The sequence below is a fragment of the Anoplophora glabripennis genome, unplaced genomic scaffold (genome assembly GCF_000390285.2).
Source record: "Anoplophora glabripennis isolate ALB-LARVAE unplaced genomic scaffold, Agla_2.0 scaffold363, whole genome shotgun sequence".
NCBI classification, from domain to species: domain Eukaryota; kingdom Metazoa; phylum Arthropoda; class Insecta; order Coleoptera; family Cerambycidae; genus Anoplophora; species Anoplophora glabripennis.
In genome coordinates, this window is record NW_019416470.1 from 512,007 (window position 1) to 533,631 (window position 21,625).

Consider the following 21,625-nt stretch of genomic DNA (forward strand, 5'->3'; position numbering starts at 1 on the left):
CATTCAGGTTTTAATTTTTTTTATTAAAAATGGGTGCATAATATTTTTCGGTGGTACCAATTATACAGTAAACGACTTAAAACACAAGTTAGCTATCACAACTATTATCACTAAAATATGGCTAAGAGTTTTTACACAAGATGAAATCGCACACGTATGATCATGTTTGGTTTATTTGCGTAGCATTCGAGTCTTCTTCTGTTACATCAATGGCGAAGGGTTGTTGTCAACATTAAACGAGCCGATGGCCAAGCAAACGGGCATCGAAAACGTATATACAATATACTCACCTTTATGCGCATTTACTACAAGTTACGTTTATTAGAAATGTCAGTAAACGAATAAAAATCCAGTTTAACAAAAAATAAAATACAAATACTGCGTACAATATCTAAAAATAATATCAAATTCTCGAATAAAAGGTAAAAAGTAATATCAATCTCGTCAAACGGAGGTGAAAAATAATAAATAAAAGGTCTTCAACGAAAAAAGTGAAGCAAAGATCAGTTTTGGGTCTTCAGGCTGCTGCAGCTCTGGGAATCCTTCATGATGGGAGCGGACTCCCTCCTCGCCTCGTTAGGCTTGAACTTGTCATGTTTCAATGGCACGCTGTCTCTCCTAACCGCGTTTATGTGGGATATAAAACTGGGTGTGGTGTTCGGAATGTTCGACTGGGTAATGGAAAAGTTTGGAAAATCTTTCTTATTCGCCACTTCTTTGATGGAACTTAACGTCTTGCTCAGCCAATTGTTTTTGGCAGTTGTTAATTCCAATTCCGTCGCCCTCAACTGGTGAGTCAGGTTCTAGAAAACAAAACGATTCGGTGCAGCATTACCACCAAGATTATAAAGACACATACAGATATAATATGTAGATCAGTAAAGGTAAATTATTATAAGGCAAGCTCTGCTACATGGTGAACATGTCACTGCGATAGTTATTTTCTACATATATTCAAGGTACATTGAAATTACGACTTCCAGATAGAGAAAATCTTTTGAAATTAAGTAAGAGCTGTACGTTTTAAAAGGATGTAAATGTTGATAGTGAAGAGTGGTGTGATTGATTTTACAACAAAAATGATTCTTTAATAAATTAAACTACACAATTTTCTCTACTAAATGGGTTTCTATAATTTTTTCATAAAACTAACCGTTTTCATGTACGAGAATTACAAAGTTTACCAAGTACGTAACGTGTAAAACAACACGCATTTAACGTGTTAAGCCTACCGCTCGGATGCAACAGTTGACCATTGACCTCGCCCTCCCCACCACTCACCACCCACGAAGTTATAAAAGTATTTAAAGAAAAAGTGTAGCTAAAGCTGGAGAATACTTTCTTCTCAGACTTTACGGCTATAATAAAAAGGAATTCATACCTCTGAACACTTATAGGTATCAATGCTTCATAAAAAAAATTTAACGTCACTTCAATGCCTCCTACAGAAACACTAGCAAGAAAACATTCGTTTCGAACATATTGTCAGATCAATGGGGATGGAAGAAAGACAAAAATGGTCTTGTCGCTATGATTACACTCCAAGCCCCTGCTCCAGCAGCTCTTCTTTTAACTAATGTGGATGTGGATGTAGGAAAGCATTGGAAGATAGTGATGATGATGAAGATACTGATACGATTTTAGAACCACTGTGTAATGAAACCGATACAGAAAGTAAAGAAGAAGCTACTGCACCAGAAGAATTGTTCCCACACAACTCTGAGACTTCGTTGCTTTCAACTATCAAAAACATCGAAAAAGCTGCTCCCTCAGGGGTATCAAAGCGAAAGAAGTTATTGTAATTTTCATTTATCAATTAATGTGTAGATTAGGCCTACTTAGGAAACCACAGAAAAAAATGCGCCATTACTCTAATACCTCATGGTGGTGAGGAAATGGGTATTACTTTTCACTGTATGTTAAATGGTGATCTCTGTTAGTCTCCTATCCAAAACGGTTTTATGAAAAAAATGGTTATAACCTATTTCTTAGCTAATTTCATGGTCGTTAATTTGTACATAACTACTTTTTGCTGTAAAAGCAACAAAGACATCTTAAAAAATTTATTTTTTCCAATTTATTATAATATGGAGGCGCCGGCAGCAAAGATATGAGGTGGCAAATGAAAAATTTGAAATGAGAAGCTCAAAATACGTAAAATTACCAGAATATCAAAACTTCCGCAAAATTTTCTAGCTAAAGGTAATTTACAGCACGTAATTACTGGACTATCAAACATTCCTAGCTAAGGCTGGGTGAATGTAATGTAAGCATGGCAACCAGGTACATACGCCATGGCATAACCCGAGAAACCAAAATAAACTAAATCTTATAATAAAACTAATTAATTAATCTTATTATAATTGCCAAAATTATTAAATTAAGGTAATGACAAAGCACTCACTAACATGTATCGTTTTTAATTAAACCTGACTAAACCTCTGGTTGTGACATCATCAAACCATTGTGTCAGTGGCGGCTCGTCGAGGTGGGCAGGGAAAATTAAATCTAAAATGCATTACCTCCTTTGAAACTCCCACTACCGAATTTTAAAATTTATAATAATCGTGATCTCAGCAGCAACCAACATAACATTTGGGCTTGCCCGTGGTCGCTGAACTAAACAACACCGTCCATTACCTGCTTATACGTACCTACGACTAGAAAGTAATCGGAACCGTAAGTCGTTCACTAATTCACAATATTTGGCCCAAGCTGGGTGAACCCGCATATCGAGTGTTGTCTGCGCCAAGGCTTTTCCTCGGCGGCGAGCGATGGAAATATACGCATGTATATCTATTTGCTGCAATTTTGTACTTTAAATGAATTTTTCAACATTAGAACAATTTTTTCCGGCTAAGGTATTCCAGAAAACAAATCTTAGTAAACGTAGTAATAAACCGTTTTATAATAATTTGTAAATCGACTTAAATAATGTTCAATGTTCTTTGATAATGATAATTATAATTATTAAGGTTTTTTTTAACTCGTTACTGTTAAACTGAATTAAGAGTGATTGCAGAGGAATTTTCAATGTTTTAATAGATTCGAGTTTGTAAATGTGGAAGTGAAGTAAATTATTTTTAGGACTTTTAAATCCAATATCTATTTTTTTTTCAAATAATAAAGAAACTGTTAGATTTAAAAAAAACTTTAGTTTCTATTTAAACATTTTTTGACTTTCAATCAGATTTTTAATAAATTATCATTTGAGTATACATAAAATAAACCTACGACATCGGGCAAGCCCTTCGGCTTCACTCGTATATTCCTCGGGTACTTATGTATACCTAATCTGCGGTTTGTTTATGTTTTATTATTCCTTGTGCCTTATAACTTAGTTATAGGTTAGGGTTAGTAGTAGTGGTTTAGGTAAGTTTATATTGTTTAATAGTTTGGTGTAAAACAAATTGGCAAGTGAAATTCGTGAATTTATTAGATAAAAATTTAGTATGTTAACTTTCGATAATAAATTATTTATTTCACAATTAAAACCTACGCCTAACATGAAAAATTTAATAAATAAAAACAATTGCGGAAGCAACAGATCATTTAGTAAAAATTGGTACAATAAATATGAGTGATTAACAGGTAGTGAAACGAAAAACAAATTATTTTGTTGAAATTGCTGCCTGTTTAATGAAAAAATTAAAACTACGTGAAATTATCTAGGATATTCAGATCTGAAACATATTAATGAATCCTTAAAAAACACAAGCGATCGGAGGAGCATATATATTCAACATTAAAATTTAAATTATTAGGAAAACAAAACATTCAAACTTTTCTTGATTCCGCATTTTGTGAGAATATTTTAAAACATAATAAAGTCGTGGACAAAAATAGAGACATTGTAAAGCGCATTATTGATATGGTTATTTACTTACAAGTTAAAGTTACATGAGAGAAAAAATATTTTGTCCACCCATCTCAAAAAGTCACAAGCCGCCACTGCATTGTGTACACATTAAAATTTAAAAAATTACATCGTACCTGATTTCTACATTCGGCTTCTACATGTGCCAACTTAGTCTGTGCCAGCTCTAATTCTAGTTCCCTTATCCGTTCGCTGTCGTTGACTGCTTCCATCATGTTGGAATTTGTTATGTCGGAATTATTCTTCTGTATATGCTTGGAGCATGTCTCGCAATTCAAGATCTTGAACTACAAAACACGATTACCTTATCTGCATCGATTTAAAAATAAATACGTACCTTCAAATCGTTCAGTTCAGCGTTCGCCGCGTGCAACTGCGTGTCCAGCCTCTGCCTTATCGTTTTGAAGTCGTTAATAATTGTCATGTTGCTCTTTTTGTCGATCTCGGCTTGATTAACCTCTCGCATCAACATCTCCTTCAACTGCGATATCTCATCGATCATGAGTTTACGTTCCTCCTCGGATCGCGCCACGGTCAGCCTCAGTTGCTCAACCTCGCTGGCCTCTTTCTCCGCATTGTCGGCAGCCTCTGAATCCAAAGAGATAATTTCCCAGCTGTCTAGGAGAGGCACATATAGTATTTACGCTAGCTGCTAGTTGTGTCGTACTATGTGACGTCTCCTCAAGACGAGGCATTGTGAATTAAAGAAACAGAACCAAAAAGTCTGTTGTTATACAAGGTGTCCAAAATAAAAGATGAATATCATTGGGTGGCTCAAATTAGAAAACTGTTTAGCCATTAGGTGATTATTGAATTGGTGGAAACAGATCTCACATGTAAAGTGTAATTTTAAGTGGAAGTCAGTTTCTTTGGAGTAATATTACGTGTTACAATTCATTTTTTACAGTGCTCATAAATTCTTATCTACGCTGCCAGTGGGCAGCTTCCGAACTCAGTTACTTCCAAACTCTATTAAACTAATAAAGTAGCAGAGACCAGATCTGCAATTGAAACTAATTTTATAAAAATAGATTGCTTACTGTGGACATGCCAAGCTTTAAAAAATTTTATGTGTCTAAAAAATTAATATTTTTATTAAATATTAATATAAAATTAGTATCTGTAGAGGTATATGTTACTAATTGTAATTAATTTATGTTTTAAAATAATTACTTTTAATGTTTTATTAAATGTACATAATAAAATACTAATCTTATAGATTTGAAATATTTTTAGAATCATTTAGTTTTTAATAAAAAGCGTTAAAGCACCGAGTTTAGTTTGTGAATTTCATCGACAATGATCTCCGACACTGACCTAGTTCAGATTAACTACATATCAAATCACCTGATGCCTTTGGCAGGCAAAAAATTGTCAAGTCTGCAATTGTCACACAACGAAGTGAAGTTCCTTGGTTCATGACTTTTAAAATGTAGTGTGCTCCTTAAACAATTACGAGCAATTTATTTAAAATGTATGTCATAACTCTGTTTCAGATCAATTTCAGAGCAGAACCCCCGAAAACCGTACGACTCTTCCAGAAGAAAACACAAATAACATTGCTACAACGAAGTGCTCTTCTATTTGCTATAGCTCTAATAATAAAAATAGAAAATAAAATTGAAAATAAAAAAAACTAAAAAAGATATCTGTAATCTGTTTCCATACCCCCCTTAAAAAACATCTTTATTTTGGACTCGGTATATACAGAGTGTACCAAAACTTGGTACCTAATTACATTAATTTGCAATAGTGATGGGCAGAATCGAGTATTTTTAACAATCGAGAACTCGGTTCTCGAATACTTTTAAGAATCAAGAACTCGGTTCTCGAATACTTTTAAGAATCGAGAATTCGGTTCTCAAATACTTTTAAAAATCGAATGATTATCCGAGAATCGAGTGCCGGACAGAAAACTAGACGTTGAATGATGAACGTTATGATAAAATGGGAGAGGGGAAGTCTAGATTTAGAGTTTTATATATAAAGTTTTGTGTAGAATTATTTAAAGTCGCTGTTTTTTCTTAAATCAAAATTAATTTATTATTTTAATATGTCCTTTTGTTTCCAATAAATATTTTTAAAATCAAACAATATGTGAGTCGATAGACACTTTTTCCTCTTGTGCTATTGAAAAAAACTTTTTTTTTGGTTTTTATTTATTTTTTCGTATACTATGAAAGCCATTTATTTTATATTTAGTATGAAGTGTACAAATGAAAATCTCAGTCGATTTTACACATTATCATGAAAATAGATGAATCATAGACGCATTTAGAAGCAACTGGAAATTTTACAAAATGAATATATTTTTTTTACATTGCGATTTATTCTACAGCAAAAAAGTCTCTTGCTATTTTTAAATGAAATGCTTCGTTTTTGAGAAAAATAGTTTCTTACAGATTCATTACATGTGAAATGGTTAAGATTTTCAAGCAAAGTAGCACAGAATACAATTTTTAATATTGAGAAACAAGTAAAAATAACAATTAACAATAGAGAACAAAAGAAAAAGTATCACAACAAATATTCGAAACGTTGTCCTCGAACCTCAATGCATTTGAAAAGTTTCACAATTATTTTAAATTATTTTTCTTAACTTTTCAAGAGTACAGCTTTTTTATTAATTCCCCGAAGGATATTTTACCAAACACAATATCAAAAAAGTCAAGTTATATTAATAATGTTAAAATTAGCAACACAATTAGATTTTGGTTCGAACAAATTACTCGCTTAGATGGAAAAAAAACATTACAAGCTTTAAAACCTAAGATGTCTGCTGGCTATGATAATATCCCTATAACTATAATAAAGGATAATGCTGAAGCTTTAGCGAAACCTTTAAAATATTAAAAATCATTTTAAAAAAAAATAAATTATACCCGACCAGTTTACTTTTCAAGGATGGAATATGTAATATTAGATCTTTGTATTTCCATTCATTGTGTACAAATGTATTTAAAAATGAAAAACAGTTGATAATGAATGTTAGGGTAACTCGGAGTATGTCAAACGAAGCTTTACTAACACCTTTTAATAATAAAACCATAGGTTTGAGATTTGCAACACATTTAGCTCCCAAGACATACAACTTGTTACCCTTAGAAATAAGAAGAACCAAAAGCTTTAAAAAATACTCGCACCTCTGCAAAACATACATAAGTAACAACTATTTGTCTTTTTTGTCATTGATTGAATAATATCCTAGCTAATACGAAAGATGATAATAATAATTTGAATTTTACTCATATTGTATATACAGCATATACTTAATGGATTTTGTGCTTGCACAATACAAGTGTTAATTCACTTAGGTGCAATGTGTATAACGTTTTTGTTTCTTTTTTTTTTTTTCTTCTTAGTGTTAATTTTAATATACTGTAATTGTTTTATCTGTTTTCTAAAAGTAGGCCTAACACCTAAGATACAACGTTAAATAAGATTTAACAAGTATTATTTTTTTATACTTAGGTTCCTACATGATTGACGTGTAAAAGTTATGTATGTGTATGTGTTTTAAAGTTAGCCACATTAAACATTAAACATTAAACCTAATTAATTTGTCCTTAATGAATGGTGAATTTCCTAAATCCTTTAAAAAAGCGATAACAAAGCCGCTTTTTAAAAAGCAAGACAAATTGCTCCCCACAAAATTATAGGGGTATATCTCTTTTACCGTCGTTTTCAAAAATCCTAGAACATATAGGTAGTTAAACAACAACTATTATTATTGTATTTAAAAAGGTGTCACATTTTGGATAATTCACAATTCAGATTTAGGGAAAACTTTAACACTACAGATGCTGCTTTTAAGTTAATAGACATCAATAAATGTTTGGAAAATAAGGAAATCCCGTTAGGCATTTTTTGTGATCTGTCTAAGGCTTTTGATTGTATTGATCACCAAATATTACTTGACAAGCTGGAGTATTATGGCATAACTGACAAGGAAAACAATTGGTTTAAAACATATTTATTTGAAAGACAGATGTGTACTGAAATAGTCGAAATAAAAAGTTGTGTATCAAAAAAAATTCATACCGGCTTTGCCAGAGTTGAAAGCGGAGTTCTACAAGGTTCTATTTTGGGACCACTGTTATTTCTGTTGTATATTAATGATATCGTCCCAAATTTTCCAGAGGTCAAATTTTTATTATTTGCTGACGACACCAGCTTGTTAATACAGGTTGCTAACAAAAACGATTTAATAACCAAAGCACAAAATATTTTAGAACACATTTCTGATTGGTTTCTTGCAAATAAACTGATGCTAAATTGCAATAAAACTAACAGTATACAGATACCTCTTTAAAATTAAATAGTGATCAAATATGCTCAGTACATTCCACAAAATTTCTTGGCATTTATGTCGACTCTCAATTGAATTGGATGGAGCACATAACCAATTTAAAGACAAAGCTAGGGAAAGCCATATTATGCAATACTAACTGTTAAACGAAATATTGATTTTTCCACAGCAAAGATTGTTTATTATGCATATTTCCAGAGTATGTATATTGCAATATGGAATTGAGCTTTGAGGAGGATCTACTAGTTCTGAAGATGTATTCCTGGTACAAAAAAAGACAATAAGAATTCTATGTGATTTATCTCATAGTGAATCTTGCATCATGATTTATGGATCCATGTTTATATAACCGTTTTCGAAAAAAGAAACTTGTTTCATCTTGCATATGCTGAAAACTGAAATTTCAATAAAAATTTCTTAACACAGCTTAATTGAAAGTATTATAGGGAAATCGATGGACATTTTACAAGTTTTGATTCAATATTTTTATATTTTTACTTACTTGAAAACATTGTAAAAAATTAAATTGGATAAAAATTTTCGATTGCTTGATTTTGGAGGCAAAGTGGTTTGTTTCTATAAAAGAATTAGTTTGAGAAATGACGTTTGCTGTATTTGAAATTGATCTGTCTTGGATATAATTACAAGAGTTTTTTAATTTGTTAATAGCTTTTAATAAAGGGTTCCTTAAGTAGTTAAAAGGTGGAAGAATCTGGTGATACAAAAATCATAAGTGGTGAAATATCTACTTGCTGAAAATAAAGGATACCCAGTAACAATGATAAAATTTCAAAGATACATTTTTATGTAACATAGATCTGTAAATTCTTTTGATTTCAATAAAATCCATAATAGCGAATTAGCATTATTATTTTTTTTTAATACTTCCCTGTTCATCATCATCCCTTCTATTATACCAAAAAATATATATATAGTGAAATATTGGATTAATTTTAGTTTTTGAATTGTGGAAAATATTAAATAGGTATTTCCATATTCAGGAATAACTTTTGCATTTTAGAAACCTGCCTTGCGGGGTGCCCAATGTAAACCCAGCGTTCAACGTTCCCACGAAAAACCCCGACGATGACACCCTTTATTTCGTTAACCAAAGATTTGCTTACACCGACCCCACCAATTCAAAGAAAAAAAACGTTCAAATGCCAAGTAAATATAAAAATAACAAGATGACTGTTAGATTAAGGCCACCCCAAGTATTGTGTTCAAAATGCAAGGGAATTTGCAACGAGAATTCGGAAAATGTTTCCCGGAAACGGAAGAGCTCGGAGAACGTTCAGAGTTCGTCCCTGCCGCCCCCTCCTAGGAAGAGCGGAAACGCTCCCGTCACTAGATCTGTAAATATTCATTTAAACAATAAGAGGACTTTGCGGGGTAATTCTACTTTAGAGACCAGGTTGACGAGGTTGAACTACCAAGAAGAAAATTCAGTAGGTACGAGAATAATGTGTACATTCTTATATGGAGTAGTGTCTCAGAGGTCCAGAATTTTTGAAAAAATTGCACTGGTAAAAAATCGTTTTTTCCCCAAAAAAATTGAAAAAAATATGGAAAACTTGTACTTTTGTTGAAAAGATATGAAGGGTTCTAGGCACTATGTTTGCTGATATAAATAAGATGTATTTAAAAAAACAATCTTTAGAAATTGCTTTAATAAAAGAAAATCATTCTTAATATGTTTAGAAAGGCTAAAAAAATGTTGCTCTGGAATCAAAGGCATCTGACATGAAATCTAATGCAAAATAATGTTTTTTTTTTTCTGAAATTGCTTTATTGTTATAATTTGTTAATTATAAAAAATTAATATTTTGTTTATTTTCATTGTTTCGATCATGGAAAATTAAGATTGATTAATTCGTGCTCGAGTCCCAAATATATAATATATATATTTTGTTAAAATGTATTGCTTTGAAACTAATTGAGGCTTATTCCAAAAAATACAGGACGCCAAGAAATGGTGAGCAATCTTTCAGATTTGGGCAGCACTTGCAAAAATAACATAAGTGTTATTTTGTTTTTATTCAGATTTACCATGTAGAGTTGTTAGCGTTATAAGAAGTCGAGTGTTGAAAAAGGTAATTAATTTACTGATAGCTACGTTGGCGGCCCTGGGACAGTGCGCCTTCAGCTGTCTTGGTCATGTATAGACTTCCTTTTTTAATTCTTATTGTTTTTAAGATTGCTGTACTTTTTTAAGTGAAAAGTTGTACTTGTTTAATATGGACTCAAGGACCTGTTTTCTAGATAAACGCATTTAATCATGAAGACATGATACTAATTTTAACATATACTCGTATATATAATTATTAATAATACTAAAAATACATGAAAAGTAAAATCAGTCTTTCCTACAACAAAATAAATAAAACATAAAAAACCAGAACCTAAAGAATTCTAGGAAATAGTATACCATCATTATTAAAAGCTTTTATCTCGAAAACGGTTCCTTGTGTAGATGACAAAGAAGTATACATTGTCCACATTAAAAAGTACAAAAGTCTTAAAATGGGTGAATTAAAAAAGTAAACCTGTAACTTTTTTGAGGGTGAAGACTACCTAAAGTAAGACAGTAAATTGATCACATAACATCAAAAAGCGTAGCTTTTAAGGAAAAACTATCCAAATTTGATAAGGAACAAAAAAGTTATCATGAATAATGTTTTTCAACTTCGAGAGCTCTACAAGGTGAGCCCGAATAAAAGTAAAATAAAACATAATGCTCGCCATTTCCTGGATGTCCCAAGATATCTGGAAAAATATTTGAATCAATATTTTTTTTTCATTTTTCCAATTGTTCCATTTTTTCCAAGTTATTAAATATTTAGTCCGAATACAAATTCTGGCATGGAAGCAAGGCCATTTAACTAAGTTTACCTCTGTCCATCTTTGTTTACCCAGATCAAACTTTGAGAAAAAATAATTTTTTTCCAAATAGTTCTAAAACGTTTTGTTTTACTAAAATGGTATACTAGTACTTATTTATACAGAGTGCATTTGTTTTGAAGCACATTATTGTAATCTAGGTTATCTTAAGAGATACAATGTCATAACTATATGTTTACAGATTATCTATTTTAATTCATAAAAATAAACATTTGATCAACACGCCAAGTGATTATCATAGTTGTCCTACACATTATCAAAATCTCACTTTACCACAATATAATTATAATAGAAGTCGCAATGGTGTTTTGTATTCGGGGAAAAAGGTTTATAATAAATTACCATCTCATCTGAAGACATTAAACAGTAAAGTTTTCAAGCGAAAACTAAAAATCCTTTTACGAGGTCATGAATTCTATTCTTTAAATGAATTTTTTATCAGTGCACTCTAAGGCAATAAGAGTGTATCACGTCTTTTATCAAAATTAAGTTTTAACTTGTACCTGTAAAATACATAATTATGCGTGTTTATTTACTGTCAATTTTGATTCCCTTTGTATTTTTAATGTTTAGCTGTAGGTTTGTACTGTATGGGTATTTGTACTCTTCTTTTTTTTTAATTTTTACATTCTTTCAATTTGTGGGGCAAAAAACGCAGATATGTAAATATGTTGGTATACTTACTTAATATTTGTCATCAACACAATACTTTCCTTACACCTTTAATTAGGTTTTTTATGTTATTCTTCTCTAATCTCTAAATTTTTTTTCTATTTATGTAACTTCATATTGTAATAACTTGAGGAAATAAATGTTTACTTACTTACAGACTGGTGAACTATACACCCTTTCTTTAATAAATCCCTAAACGAAATAATCCATGGGATTTAGATCTAGCGATCGTGGCGGCCAAGCAATGGGACCGGTACCAGGTTCTACATGATTAATTCACATATATTTCCTTAGAAGTAACGGTAAGTCGTTGAGTAAAGTATTTAAATCTTTGTTTGAAAAACTTAACCATTTCACATGTAATGCATCCATAAGAAGCCATTTTGGCTCAAAAACCTAAAATGTTTCTTCGAGAGCTTATATCACTAAAAGAAAACCTTTCGAAGAAAATGTGTATACTTCAAAATGACATTATTTTGACGAGATCTATCGATGGTTAAAGTTCTAATCATAAAAAGTGAATCATCCTGTATAGGATACTTGAAAGTATTTGTTTACGAGTCAGGCGTTTGTTTAAGTGAATGCTATTTGACAACCACCGAAAACTAAAGGTATTCAAATTCTTCTGATTCAGTCGCTATGCTAAATCAGTAATTGATTTCAATTTATTCAAATATTTTCCACACTCGAGAACTCTCGTCTCGTATGTTATTTGCCGGGTAACTTTACAAATATCAAGAAACGGTAATTGAAATATTTCAGTCAATGTGAGAACTAAAAGTATTCAAGTACTTTCAGCAAGTATGCCAGAACAACGAGAACTTTTAAGAATCGAGTAGGTACCACTCAAGATCTCCCATCACTAATTTTCAATGTAAAGTAACCACAAACATTATTTGTAAGACTAAGTCAATTTTTGTCTTCAATGTCAATTTATAAACTTTTTCTGTTGTAATTCTCGTTCCAATTACCTAACTACACTTTTTATTATTCGTCATTCCCGTTTCCAGTTGACTGAAGGGAACGTTTATCGATAAATAGATATGTAGGTACATTTCCTAGGTAATGGGTATCGGAATGACGAAGAAAAATGTTTACAAATCAATTTTAGGTGTACAATCAGGTTTTACAATTTTGAGAGACCGATACTGAGACACAACCGCAGCCAGCCAATAAGTAACAATGAAGAATCAATCACCGCCTTGCAGTTTTCTAAAACCGCGTTCCTCAATTCAACACTTACCTTTTAAAGCTATAAACTCTAGTTCGTATTTTTTAAGTTTTTTAACCTTCAAACTGCATGCCAACTTCATTAATTGTTTCGCAGACTCCTCAGTCCTGCACTTCTTTGGCAGGGAAACCCTGAAGTATTTCAGAATACCCTCGAAGTCCAGCTGCAGCAGGTCTCTTTTGCAAAGCTAGAAATCATCAAACACTTTATAAAAAAAATATTCAGAATGGATAATCGGAAGGGGAAAAATCTTCGATTACTTACCATCAACAACGCCAGTGCTACTTGGAACAGCGTGTCGATGCCTTGCAAGAGAAAAACGTCGATGATGTGGAACACAAAGTATAACGGAAATCTGGCAGTGAACAGGGTTAGGAACCACTGGGACGCAAACATGTGGGTTTCGATGTGGTGCTCTCTGAAATGCACCCACAACGGGGTCAACTGTTCCTCCATCAGCTTGTTGAGCTGGAACAGCCTTAAATACAAGTTATCGAAACCGTCTTTGTACAGGTCTCTCAGGCGATAGTCGTACATCAGCTTCACGAGGACGCAAAAGGCCTGTTCTTCCGGCATCTGAAATAAAATTTTATTAGAGACAATGCACAATATTCATTTATTTATTGGAGAAAAACAATTTTTTTTTTACTTACATGTAACAGGAGGGTAGCTGCAAGAAAACTTAGTCCCTGACAATATCCCACTTCTGAATCGTAAGCGGCATAAGCCTTGCTCACTCTATACAGAGAATCCTGTCCCAAACCACCGGCCTCCTTGAAAAAATCGTGGGCAGGAAAAGTGCGGGCGATATCCCTTTGAATGACGTTCTCACAACTGGACTCCTAAACAAACAATACTGATAAGCGTGCTGATACAACAGAGTTTGGGTGTTCCCAATGGCGGCGTACACAAGAGTTTAAATGCAACTTAAAAAATAGTTATAATGTTATTAATTGGTCTTTTTATAAAGGTCTTAATGCAAGAAATTTAATAAAAGAAAGTAATTTTTTTTTATTTCTGAAAGTTTTATTATTTACCTTCGTTATTAGAACTCGATAATTTTCCATCATTTCGTTGTTTTCCTCTACGCCGGCTAACCTCTGCCACACTTCGCCCCTTAAAGCTTCTGGAATACCCAACCTGACTAAGCTAGCGAGTTGCTTAGGTTTCTGCTTCGTAGACTTCCACCGATTCAGAACGTCCGCCCAATTTTCCAAGACGTCCTCAGAGCAATCCTTAGACACCAGACCCGTACCGCTCAACAAAGGTTCATCGCCGTCTACAAACGAAAGTTATGCGAAGCACATAAAACATAGAATTATCTACACGCTTATTTTTCGAGTAATTACCTCTAGGAAGGGATTTACCTGAGTGGAATTCTTCTTTAGGCGTCAGGGTGTCTATCGGGGTGATACTGGGCGATTGTATCAAACTGGACAAATTCAGATTTAGATTCAACAGGTTTCTATCTAGTTCACCCGAGGTCTCCATGTTCAGAACCTCGTAATAGACGTCATTCAATTCGGAAACGATCTAAAATAAATTATGATTATGTATTGTTCGATATTCGCCAAATTATAATATATACCCAGCAATAAAATTGACAGATAACTACCACTCGCATTTTTTAGATAAGAATAATACGCTTTAAATAAGGTCATTAACTTACACATACCGGGAGGATAAAATTACATTTTGGTCACATTTATGAAGCTTTAATATGTTTTCATTTTAATTTCATAGGAATGATATCTGAAATAGTTTTGTTTGATTAAATACTACATGTGAAAGCAAAGATAAATACAAATTTCCATTTTATCTAATGTTTTAATACAGTCTTCATTACGTATAAATCATGAAAAATGAGATTTGACAACAATGCACGCCCTAGCTCCCAATTGGGTATGAGTTTGCAGCTTGCACGCAGTCTATACAAGACAACATTCTTGAATTTAATTAAGGAAAATACTTCACTTTTGTCACGTTTGCACAAAACTTATAAAACTTTTGAACCGAACTTTCTCTAATTATGATTCAAGTTTTTCATTACGCACCCTATACAAAATCGTTACACACAATAACATTCAACATTTTTCCTTGTAAATAAAGGAATCCTTGTTTATGTAGTTATCGATGATCCAATTTTTTCAAAATATTCCACATAAACAAAGATAACTGTTTGAACTTATATAAAAAAACAATGTATCATCCTTCAGAGAATTAACTGTTATTTAACCATATAAATCAATTTCAGATGAAAACTGAGCTAACACTGGTTTTGTAAGATACAATATCAGATAAGTCAAAGTACGAGATGACGCTCCTCCACAAATTTTGACGTTTGTAGGCCGTCAGGACCCAGTGGGCGTTAGCAATCAATGCCTTTAGATTAGACAAATCAGTAGTATTTATTACATGTATTACTTTTATCGCCGTATTATAATAATTTAAGTAATTGTCTCTTTTTGGGGCACACTTTTTTAGAGGACATTCACTCAGTGGCGTCTCGCCAGGTGACCCATGTGACGCACCGCCTCACCTAAAATTTCCATTTAGTTGTGCAATTTAATCACCTAAAATTTCCATTTAGTTGTGCAATTTAAAATTATTTTTAATTTTATAAAATTTATAATTTAGGTATAATTTTAAATCGAAAATGTATTGTTTGTTTGTTTAATATGCTGAAATAAAAAGAATAGTTGCGCAGTGAATACCTTCTAAAAAAACATTGCCTTCGTTGAGCGCAAACATCAACCTCCTACCATACAACGTAAAGTATAAGCAAGTGACGCGAATCGAAATCAGTCTGTATTTCGCTCCTCTTCGTAGCGTTGTTTACGGAGGTTGTCATGGCAACGAGTCGGCCAACACGGGAGTAATACTACGTCGTGGAGGAACGAATGACGGGAAATTGAAGCAGCATTATTTGTCATCACAGATCGCGGCAACGTCTGCCTTTAAACAGTTTACACAATATGCTTCGCCCAGTGCACGATTATAACGGTTCTTTGTTAATATTTGTTTCATATAATAGTTGTAGAAATATTTCCTATGTATGATCCAGTATGTATTTTATTGGAAATGCCTTTTTCCAGATGGGAAATTGAGGACAAAAAGGATTGTTTAAATTGTGACAAACCTGCGCATTATTTTCTCGATATGGAAAAAAGGGGAAGTCGAAAGACGTGTACGTTCGGAAGTTTCAGAATGAATGGTATTCGGAGTATAAGTGGTTATGTGGAAGTGTTTATGTAAAAAAACCTTTTTTTTTTAATTGTGGGTGTAAAGTTGGGCGTGTGGAATAAGGAGGGATTTAACAATTTTGGGAACGTCCCGCGAGGCTGTAGTAACCACGAAGCTTCTTTGGAACATATACGGTGTGGTCAGTGTGTGTTAATGTTCGCAAAAGTCCACAAGCTGAATTAATTTTAATTTTTTATAAAATCTAATTGAAAATCCTTCTCGCGAACGTCAGTTTTTCAGTAATATTGCAAATGCAACTAAAAATTTCCAAATTCATTTAAAGTAGTTTGATCTTGAAAATATGAAAATTTTCGCCTGCACCACTTTTTTTTTCTTATTCTATTTAATGTAAGCTATGAATATGGCCAGCGAATAAACAAATTTATTTATTTTTATATTTATTGAGGTAGTCACAACCTATAAAAAATTTTTAAAATAGTTTGTGCAAAAAGGTTCAGTCAAAAGATAATTTTTAGGAAATGTTTTTTTGCTTAACCTCACACAGAGAAAAGTATGCACAATTATATCACCAATTTTGACTAAAAAAAAATCCCTAAAGCTGGAGGAAAAACTGCAAATGGGCAACACAGCGTTGTTGTGCTCAGGCATATGCCTGTAGGTAATAGATTTCCAAAGCAGCTCTAAAAGCTAAATCTAAATCTAAATTCCATGATGATTAAGTCACAAATTATACTACCCATTTACTAATTATTAAAGAAGAAAATATTTAATTTGAACAAGCTATAATACCCCATGTTACATATTGTCACTTACCTCTTTCAGATTCAAGAAAAACTGCTGAACGAGACTTTTCCTCTGAAAATACCAAAAGTTCCTCTCGCTCTGCCCGAAGATCCTCACAGGCGTTTCTATTTGAAACCTGACTGGTTCCTGTATCCCTCTTATAACCAAATCCACTGCAACAGTCATGTACTGCTTCAGTTCTTTTGGCGTCTCTATATTAAGGGGCTCAAATGAAGGCTCTGTGGGATCCCAAGATGCCGAGATTAGCGTGCAGTTTCTCTCATGGGACGTACTATTTGAGGCGCCTTGCTCCTTCTAGAAATATTACGTTATTTTTTAAAAAATCACGAGAGGTTCAATCAAATGTTACCATTTCTAAGAGCTGCATATCGGAGTGCCTGACGTGCCGACCAGCGGCAACCAAGACGCCGAAACACCTCTCGATAAAGAGTTGGGGACCGTTGTCGGAAACTTGACGGATGCTGAGACATAGTTGCTTCTCAACGTTCAGTTTCAGTCGGAAACCGTTCTTATCTTTGCCCACGGTGGTAAACGATCCCTAAAAGATGCATGATTTAATATTTCACATATATTTATAACACTTTCATCTATATTACTTTGCCGTCGTCTTCTTTTATTTCTAGGCTGACCTCGAAAACGTACATCAAGGTACGAACTTCTGAAAGAGTTGTAATGGATCCCGTCATGTCAGCCACAGAAACTACGGAACTGCTCATGGAACGCGGAACTCGTTGGAAAGCCTTAGCAAAGCAAGCTACAAATAAACAGCATTTCACAAAGTGTTTAAAGTTTCGGTTGGAAAATATTTTTATCACTGGGCATGTAATAAAACTAGATAAGGAAGTTTTATGATGTTTTGGGTATTTTTAGAATATAAGGTTACAAAATCAAATGGATATTACTTGTCCGATATATTGTTGAAAAGTATTACCTTTGTATTTGAGAGTGGAGGTTTTTGTAAGTAGTAGAGTAAAAAAAAATGAGTAATCAAAGGAAACTTTGCAATTGTGTACTTAACAAAGTTTTTTTGAAAACTGAAAATAAAAATTTGCGTTAAAATATCACGACTCAAGTGTTAGCTATGAATGAAGTGGAGAGTGAAATAGACTTGGAGATGGAGAATAGTTGTCACACATTATGTCTGAGAGCTTCAAGAAGAAAATTTACGCATCACAAAAATATCTTACATGTTTGTTCATAGAAACGGCAGATTTATTTACCAGAAACTCGTGTGACGGCCTCGGCGATATCACATCGGAAAATATGGCACTGGAATATAGCCGACTCTTGCGAGTCTCCATGCGACCACACAAAAGCAAAGCAGCCAGCCTCTGGACTATCGGCAGACCCGCGAGCGTAGAATAGAATTCTATGTATCTCGTAACGAGAAATGACGGAATGAGTATTGGCATCATAGAGACTATAAAAAAAAACTTTCTAAAATATCTCCATGAAAGTAAACTAATTACAATATTTTTATAAGTGGTGTAACTCACACAACTAAGCCCTGTGATGAAGACGGAACCGATACTGATATCTTAATGCCCTGATCGGTACTTTGTTCATTCAGTATTACCATATTACGTTGTATTTCTGGTTCAGACTTTGGCGCATTTATTGCAGCTGCCCCGAGATATGTAACTCCAGAAAATATGGTGCACTCTTGGTCCACATCTGAAACTGGGTTGCAAATATTCTCGAAAAAAGATATGATTTCTTGAAACGTGTGTCACACTGTATACAACGAATTACTTATTTTTAGAATAAAATGTATATAATTTATTATTTATATTAAGTTTAAAAAATTATATTTTCTAACCTTTAATTCAAATTAAATTAAGTGATTCTAAAAAACGTTCATCAACAGTATAATAAAGTTACAACTTAATTCAGCTACCCCTTTTTAAAGATATACAGGGTGTTAAAAATTTGATAATTTTTTTTTAATAACTCTATCTTGTTATAATAGAATAATTAAATACTGATCTTGTATAAGAGTACAAACTGTTGAACTGTTGAAATCTAAAGATTTTAGATGCAAAAAGATGACAGTTAAAAAACAACTAATTTAGAATGAGAAGTAGATGTATTGTTGAAATGATAAAATAACAGTTGGCAATAAATTATAAGACTCGGCTAGATCTAAATATCACAGCGGTACCCAAACAATGATATATTTAATTAAAAAGTATTTTTCTGGCATTTCTAGGCAACTTTTACTGGGGTAAATTTTTAGCAACCAGTTTCTTTTATGAAGATGTCTCCCCCATTAAAAATAAATCTCAAAGTTAAACACATTAAAGTTACAAGTTAAATACATATTTAGGTATTCTAAATAATAGGAATATAATTTAATATACTGAATCCTTACAAGGTTACGAACTAAACACAAAAGAATAATATTTGACTCACTTTTAAATTACACACTGGCAATTATGTACCCTTTCCCATTTGGCATAGTAAATATAAAATGTTTAAAATAAAGCAGCAAATTACTTACTACTATCATCTTCCTCTGAACTAGTATCAGGTTTCATTGAATCCTGTTTCTCTGTGGGGGACAAACCTTCCATACTCAAAGGATCCTCAATTTTTGCACCACATCCACAGAACGCACTCTGATCCATTTTTATATCATTTCCAATAGCTTCAGTTATATTACTATCAGTTTCCTCCAAAACCTCAGTAAGAGCGTCTGTTAATTCCTTTAAATCTCCATTCTTAAAATCCAGCGTTGGTGTTTTACTGACTCCTGGTTTATCACCTATAAAATCGAATTCTTCACTTGTTGCTACTGATTCATTAGATTTAACACTCAAGGTATCCTCCATAATAAAGCTAGAATGTTACAAAGGAAAATAATTTTACTAACTACCTAGCCATTGTCACAGTGGGAGACATAAGGGTATTCTCTAATACATACCTTATTTACTGATTTGTTTCTGCAGTAACTTTTATTGGGTCCATTGGGTACCCACAAACTGAATTTGCTGTACCAAAAGACCACCTATTACCACTTTATGGAAAATATTGAGTTTATAATTTACACAACATATTTGACAAACAAGTAAGTTTTCTTAAGTTTGCCGCAGAACAGAAGTGTCACCAATTATTTTAATTATTAAGAATTTTGTCGCCAACTGAAATATTTGAAATGTTCCCATGTTTGTTAATGTAAAGCGTTTTCTATTAGTGATCAGATCACTTGATATAAACTTTATTGCAAATAAAATTACAGACGTATACAGGGTGATTCATTAACAATGGGAAAGTCGAAAGCTGAAGATACTACACGTGAAATGGTGACTATTGGCGCAAACATGCCTTGTCCAAAAGTTGATAGTTTTGGAAATACAGTGTTGAAAGTTAAAATTTTAAATCGTTTTTTGCGATTATTCTGAAAATATGTAGATTAGGAACCTGAAAATTTGTGAAATTATATTTTTTAGGCGACGAATAAGATGCGTGTTGTATTTTCAGCATTGCTCATAGAGGGCGCCACTTACGACCAATTTTACCGAAAATTTAGTTAATAACTTTTTACCCTGTATGTCTAACATGAAACTTAATTCAAAACCTGAAATAGCAATCATTTTCCATTAATTGTGTAGTATTCTTGTTTCATTTCGGAATCTCGATCCGTTTTCGAGAAAAATCGATTTAACGAATACTATGTTTTGATAATATGAGAAATTAAAAGCGAAACAAACAAAGTGTTTCTTCGTGTTATTACAACAATTAACACTAAAACAAATAAAATACGTAATTATGATTTAAAGTCATTGTTCGAAGAATCCATCGTTGACACTGATACACTTTACACGTTATCTGAGAGATTTTCGAGTTTGAATCAACATATTATTGGGATTGCGTCTGACTTTGTTTAGCAGCGATTTGTATTCTTTGCCACAGCTGTGTGTGAAGACACGAGCCAATAGATTCTTTGTAAACTATACTGAAGTCTGGACTTTTGGATGGTCAAGCAAAAATGCTTACATGGCCAATCCAGCGATTTGGAAAAACTGCATCTAAATATGCACGCACGGGCCAAGAAAAATGCGGTGAAGCTCCGTCGTGCATGAACCACATGTCTCTTCTTAAATAAAGTGGAACTTCTTCAAGGTGTGAAAGCATTTTTACTTGGCCACCCAGAAGTCCGGACATCAATCCTCTTCATTTTTCTATTTGGAAGAATCTATTGGTTAGTGTGAAAAGTTGTGGCAAAAAATACAAATCGCTGCCAACGAAGTCAAACGCAATCCCAATATGTTGTTTCAAACTCGAAGATCTCTCAGAAATCATTGTGTAAAGTGTGTAAATGTCAACGGTGGATTCTTCGAACACTGACTTTAAATCTTTATTACGAATTTCAATTGCTTTATTGTTAATTATTGTAATAACACGAAGAAACACTTGGTTTGTTTCGCTTTTAATTTCTCGTATTATCAAAACATAATGTTTGTTAAATCGATTTTTCTAGAAAACGGATCGAGATACGTAAATGAAATAAGAATACACAATTAATAGAAAAATGATTGCTCTCTTTCAGGTTTTGAATCAAGTTTCATGTTAGACATACCGGGTAAAAAGTTATTAACTAAATTTTCGGTAAAATTGGTCGTAAGTG

The 21,625-nt window shown here is 32.9% G+C and overlaps 1 protein-coding gene across 3 annotated transcripts; it reads right to left on the reverse strand.

The window, feature by feature from the left end:
* Nucleotides 1-2: 2 nt before the first annotated feature.
* LOC108912053 (rab GTPase-activating protein 1-like) lies at nt 3-20,075 on the reverse strand. 3 transcript variants are annotated; one of them, XM_018717211.1, is made up of 15 exons: nt 19,922-20,075; nt 19,499-19,836; nt 18,495-18,672; nt 18,219-18,418; nt 17,595-17,752; nt 17,348-17,536; nt 17,008-17,292; nt 14,340-14,523; nt 14,028-14,269; nt 13,644-13,832; nt 13,255-13,566; nt 13,003-13,177; nt 4,215-4,465; nt 3,994-4,164; nt 3-803 (listed from the first exon to the last, which is right to left on the reverse strand). In XM_018717211.1, the coding sequence occupies exons 2-15, from the start codon at nt 19,827-19,829 to the stop codon at nt 504-506; spliced, it is 3,165 nt and encodes a 1,054-aa protein (XP_018572727.1). In that variant the 5' UTR covers nt 19,830-19,836; nt 19,922-20,075; the 3' UTR covers nt 3-503. The 3 variants fall into 3 exon arrangements, with proteins under 3 accessions (XP_018572727.1, XP_018572728.1, XP_018572726.1); XM_018717212.1 differs by having other exon boundaries at nt 14,358-14,523; nt 18,495-18,678; XM_018717210.1 differs by having other exon boundaries at nt 18,495-18,678.
* Between the last annotated feature and the right edge of the window lie 1,550 nt (nt 20,076-21,625).